The 6000-nt window shown below is 37.9% G+C and overlaps 1 protein-coding gene across 1 annotated transcript in view; it reads right to left on the bottom strand.

Moving 5' to 3' along the window:
- Positions 1–2422: 2422 nt before the first annotated feature.
- The window catches only part of kpna4 (karyopherin alpha 4 (importin alpha 3)), a 29082-nt gene continuing 25504 nt past the window's right edge, over positions 2423–6000 (bottom strand). Inside the window, exons 16-17 of the mRNA XM_063045846.1 lie at positions 5678–5772; positions 2423–4405 (exon numbers count right to left, since the gene is read on the bottom strand). Of these exons, the coding sequence (XP_062901916.1) occupies positions 4307–4405; positions 5678–5772 (194 nt within the window). The 3' untranslated portion in view covers positions 2423–4306. The remainder of the gene's footprint in view (positions 4406–5677; positions 5773–6000) is intronic.

Genomic DNA, 6000 nt, shown 5'->3' with positions numbered 1-6000 from the left:
GACACAGCTCCGCACATCACAGAAACTAGCCTGCTCCATGGATTCTCCCAGATATTCACAATTTTCCTTCCCCCATCAGACAAAATCTGATCAGGCTTGACAGTTTTAATCCAGCTGTTGAAAGGCCCTTCAACTTGACCATCTACCTCATGGCCCTGCATCTTATTGTCTACCTGTATTATATTATATTGGACTACTTTACTGTATTCCTGTAATAAGTTGATCAGTATGAACTTTATACCTTTTATCCCATGTTGTCTGAAACTACTGTAACTTCTTCCACAGCCTCATCAAGTACATGTGACAATAAAGTCGGTTTGCTTTCACATACAGGTAATGTACACACCCTTGCACCATAAGCCCTATGCTCAGATCCCGATTGCTTCATTGTCGGAAGGAAGAAGCTTAAAAAAAAGGTGTGCTTGTACTTATGGCGATGTTTTTCTTCGTAACAAAAGAAAATGAGAAATGACTTGATAGCTGTACACAAAATTATAAGAGGCATAGATTGAATGACTAGGACAGCTAATACAATGAGGCATAACTTATTATTAATGATGGGTGCATGGAACGACCTGCCAGGGTGGTGGTAGAGACAGATACATTAGTGGCATTTAATTAACTCCTAGGCAGATGGATGATAGAAAGACGGCTACGTAGGAGGGAAGGGCGAGATCCAATGTACATGGTTGATTAATGTATGCAAATAACTTCACATAAAAGAAAATACAAAGGCCAGCAACTGCTGAGTAGCTAGTAAGATCATATGTGATAACTGGTAATAATTGAGCAGCCTATGGAGAAAAAATGGCATAGGACACATACTGAAAATTCAAGGCATGTTAATACTTTGTCATCCTATTTGCCAGAAATCTTCATTCTCTTTTAGTGCATACCATGTACAAAACTACCCATCAAGAAATTAACACCCCATACAAAATACAGCAATTAAGAGTATGGTTTGGGGCTTTGCCACTTTCCAATTACCACTAAGGTTAGGCTCTAGCTGCTGCTTTTGCCATGGCCATCCACATCCCAGAAAAACAAATACAGGGCCTAAGTCTCCATCTGCAGACTTAGCCAATCAAATTCCAATATGGTTTCTTAGTCCAACCAAACAATACCAGGAAAAATTACCAGCATGAAAAAATCTGCAGATGCTGGAAATCCAAGCCCACTGAGTTTATCCAGCATTTTGTGTGTGTTGCGAAGATTACCAGCACTTTATAATTCTCAGCTGTCCTCTCAAGTCAAAGGGGTAGGTAGTGTAGGGTGAAGACAGCTTTGTTTTGTGGTCTTTTTTTAAAAAAAACGTTAACAAATTTTGCACATACATGCCTTAGCAGCAATACCCAATGCATTTTGCCAAAATATTTTAAAAAATATAGTAAATATGCAAATGTAGCCCTGCTACTGTGCAACTTGGAGATAAATCTAATTAATGAGAGGTTTCGCCTCAGCAGTAAGCAACTTTCATACCCAAAGCAGAAGCTGAAAAAGTTTGGGATCTTGTACATGCCAGCACCTACAGTATTATCAGAGATTAGAAAAGTTTCAACCTGAAATATTGATCATGAGCAGGGCCTGCAAAGCTTAGCAAGAAAGTTCAACTATTTCAAAATCTAAGACCAGAGTCAGCAAAAATTATTTCATCTGGAAACAGACTGAAACCTGGAGCGACTGGGCTTGTATACTCTGGAATTTAGAAGGCTGAGAGGGGATCTTATTGAAACATATAAGATTATTAAGGGATTGGACACGCTGCAGGCAGGAAGCATGTTCCCGCTGATGGGCGAGTCCAGAACCAGAGGCCACAGTTTAAGAATAAGGGGTAGGCCATTTAGAACGGAGTTGAGGAAAAACTTTTTCACCCAGAGAGTGGTGGATATATGGAATGCTCTGCCCCAGAAAGCTGTGGAGGCCAAGTCTCTAGATGCTTTCAAGAAAGAGATGGATAGAACTCTTAAAGATAGCGGAATCAAAGGTTATGGGGATAAGGCAGGAACTGGATACTGATCGTGGATGATCAGCCATGATCACAGTGAAGGGCGGTGCTGGCTCAAAGGGACGAATGGCCTACTCCTGCACCTATTGTATATTGGTGCTAGATAATTAGAGGGATGCCTGCTCACAATGGACATGGGTGGAGGATGTGGAGTATTTGAACTGGGTCAGTTCAGCTAGAACTTTAGATACATGTACTAAGGATGGCAACAAGAAACCACTCCAGACATTCTTTCCCAGCAAATACTAAAAGTTAGAATCTTCTTTCAGATAGAACACAATGGAAAGAATCAAAATGTATTTTGAAATTGAATGTTCTGCACATTTAATTACGTGACTGTAAGATTGCACGTCTTTGTTGTAATTTATCAACACTAAACAGCTATAAAGTGTTACAATCGAATATCAGGCCACACAGAAAATTTTCAAAGTTTATTTCCTCTAAAACAGATTAGCCTGCTCTCCAATGGAAAACAGTGTAAGCAAGCCAACTTTCTGCCTGTTCCAATTTTTGTCCAGGTTTCAAAGTACGTGTACGGACAAGGAATGCTTCATGGATAAACCAACTAATTTACAAAAAAAAAATCACAACTACATATTAATCCAGTCTACAATAGTCCAAATTTTTAAACACAAAATGGAAACCAGGTAATTTTTCCACAGTTCCCTTTAGTGAGTGTTACCATAGGCTTTAAATACAGCAATACTTATTCATGCAACAGTTGTGCTCCAAGGATGAAGGCACAGTAGTTCCTACAATGATCCATTTTAAGAGGGAAATATTTTAACAACTGATTAATGGACCAAACTTAGTATAGTGGATGTTGTCAAGGTATCCTCCACATTCCAGATCCTTTTTTTTAAATAAACATGCCTTCTGGTACATAATTTTCTTGAAACCCGCTCTTTTTAAGGGGTTCAGATGGTTCACAGCTACTTCTATCTAATTTTTTTTAAAAAATGAACCCAAAAATATCAAAGGTAATTTTATATTTGGTTGGATAACCTGCATTAACAACCCCTTTAGCAGAAAATAAGCACCAAAACCAGTCACAACCAAAATATTTTAATTAGGAAAAATTACAGGAAAATATGAAACAAATGTTCAGGAACAGCATTTGCCCCCAAAAGATTCTGTGCTATATTCTACACAGGAACTAACTAAAAAATAGCTAAAATAAATCAGAAGTAGCCATCAATTAATAGGTGCATATCATTTGTTTATCTTAGTCAACTTCATTTATCTAAGTTATGACTAATATTGATAGGCTCCACAATACTGCAAAAGTTTTGAAGTTTCTTGGATTTAAATTATGGCAACTTTTCAGTTTATTAAGCAGCAGAGCATGTACATGTTCTATTTTTTCCTCTGCAATATCTGTGCACGTGAGCAGCTTACCTCCATTACAATTAAGTTATTACTATATTCGTGATTCATATGGAAAGCAACTCACAGCATTTAATGGTTGCAATTGGTAAGTGAGGAACAATTAATAACAAGTACACAAGTTTTATAAACATTAAAAAAATAGAATAGCCAAGGTGGAAATAAAACAAGCAAAATACTTATGCTGCAAGATTCAATCCAAATTGCTACAGATAAATTATACAATGCACTGCTGCTAAATTGGTTAAGTTCTCCAGTGTATGTTAAATATTAATAAAAACAAACTCATTTTGGTGTTTTTCTGGGTTTATTCGTTAGCCGCTTGAAGGCAATCAAGTTTGCATGCGTTCACATACAACATCACGCCCATACACTACTCTTCCACACATAACTCCGTGATGAGGAGTTTATTTTCATGAGTGAATACAGAGCCCAAGATTTCAAGTAATGAACCTGGCTCCACAGCACTGAGTCCAGACATTCATACAGTGGGTCCATTCACACAGTGCTTCATAGCAAGGCCTTGACTCGGTCTTCTGACTTGGTCGATGTCCCTTTCTTGGTTTATGAAGTTTGAAGTACCTTAAGTGCTTCATTCTTCTAATTTTAGATAACTGAATTTGATCTTGGTTTAGTTATTTTGTAGACATTGACCTTTCTTTGACTTTAAGCCCCCTTTCTTTAAACAACCTAAATAGCATTCACTGTGAAATTTTATAACAATTTACCACTCTCACGCGCACTCGCACCCACTCGCCAGCTTGACTTCATTTGGGCTTTTCTCGGATACCAAACGCAATCTGCAAAACAGCTCTCCGATTTAATGCAGCAGTGGACCCCGTATGAGCCAAGCATGATCGATTAAACCTTCCTTTAGTGCTGCATTATTTCACTTGCTCCAGGAATTATGCCTTTCTAGAATTGGAAGCCTTCTGCTGGAACATTGGTGGATGAATTGAACCCAAATGTCCCACCTTGAATTGCTTCAGGAACCAAAGCAGGATCTTCATCAATCTTAAAAAAAAGGAAAAATAAGCTAAGACAGTGTGCAAAAAAATTCCAGAGTATCTATCACATTGGGGTAGTGGGGAATAAGGCTGTAAATAGGTTTGAAGCTGAAGAACAGTGAATATTCTGCACAATTGTATCCATTACCCATTGCATTAAGATCAACATAACCCTGATAGAAATAACCAAATAAAATTCCATTGAAAAGGGGCCTAAAAATACATACAACTCACCATTTCCCTCTGAAAATGCATACATCCCAGAGAACCAAGGTTCTTTGGAGATTTATGTATTGAAATCATAATGAAAGACAGATGCATCAGTGGATTATAGCCCACTGAGATGAGATTCAAAAGTAAAAGGTGACACAGCAAACAGGCAATTAGAAGATCCTATCTAACTTCACTACAGAATATGAAACAATTACCCACAATAAACTTGAGCTTTTTTGCAGGAAACCCTTTCAGACTAGCTTGCCTGGATGTTTGAAGCTACTCTCCAATATAGTTTTTGTTTTATTCCCCCCTCCCCAGAGCGTTCAAATATCATTTAAATTACATTTCAGAGTAATGAGTCTGTTTCCACTGAAGGGATGGAACACAATCACAGGGAAAATGTGCAACTTCCACAGAGCTACAAGTCCCCAGCGCTTATCACTGCACCTCTATGCCACCCAAGTCTTTACTGAGCACAATGATTTTAAACCTTTCACCCCAGCAGCCACTTCTTTGACAGACATACAATTTGTTAATTTTATCTTGGTAAATGTCTCTGTGGCTGCTAATTCTTTTGCTAGTTACCATTAATTTGACCTTTTGGACCTTTGATCATTACCAAAGTTGTCGCTTGTGGAAAGCCCTCAATTAAGCGTCTCCACCAATTTTGTAAAATCTTCCCCTCTTCCGAGAATTAAGTATTTTCCAACCCCTACCATTTGGTACTCCTTTGCATCCTGTCCAAATGCCATAATATTCTCTTTGAAGTGTGGGGATCTGAATTATTCAAGTCAGCATGTTGTGGTTGCTGGCTCCAGAATCATTATCAAAAAGCTTTAAGATATTATAGTACATAGATGATATACATGCAAGAACTGCTTTACACAGTTGAATATTTAAGGTGTATACATTGCCTAACACTGGGTAATAAGCTTTGAACATTCTGGAGAGTGACACAGTACGGCAGCAGTGGGAGTCGCCACCTCAGCTCCAGAGACCCCATCTCAAAGGAAACACATGTTGAGTTTAAAAAAAAATCATATTTGGTATTCCTTCAACTTACATCATCTGTTGAGAAATACTGATCAATGATCTCATATGCCAATTTATAGATGTCCTCGTTTTCATGGTGTTGTAACTGTTCAATCTTTTCTAACCCTGAAGAGAAATTGAAAAGAATTAGACATTTGCAATTTTGACAAGTACCAAGTATCACCAGAGGCAATTTTATGACTGCCTCTCCCAAAGGATAGCAGTAGCTACAGGATTTTAATTTTAGGAGACAGTGGCATGCAGTATATAATAAAATAGGAAGTACAGGCTGCACATCAATATCTAGAAATTTCATGCAGATACCACTTAACTTATAATTACCACTTATATGTC

This window comes from Mobula hypostoma, chromosome 4, assembly GCF_963921235.1.
Source record: "Mobula hypostoma chromosome 4, sMobHyp1.1, whole genome shotgun sequence".
In the NCBI taxonomy this organism is placed as follows: Eukaryota; Metazoa; Chordata; class Chondrichthyes; order Myliobatiformes; family Myliobatidae; genus Mobula; species Mobula hypostoma.
The sequence above is the reverse complement of the archived record's forward strand: the minus strand, read 5'-3'. Positions and strand labels throughout refer to the sequence as shown.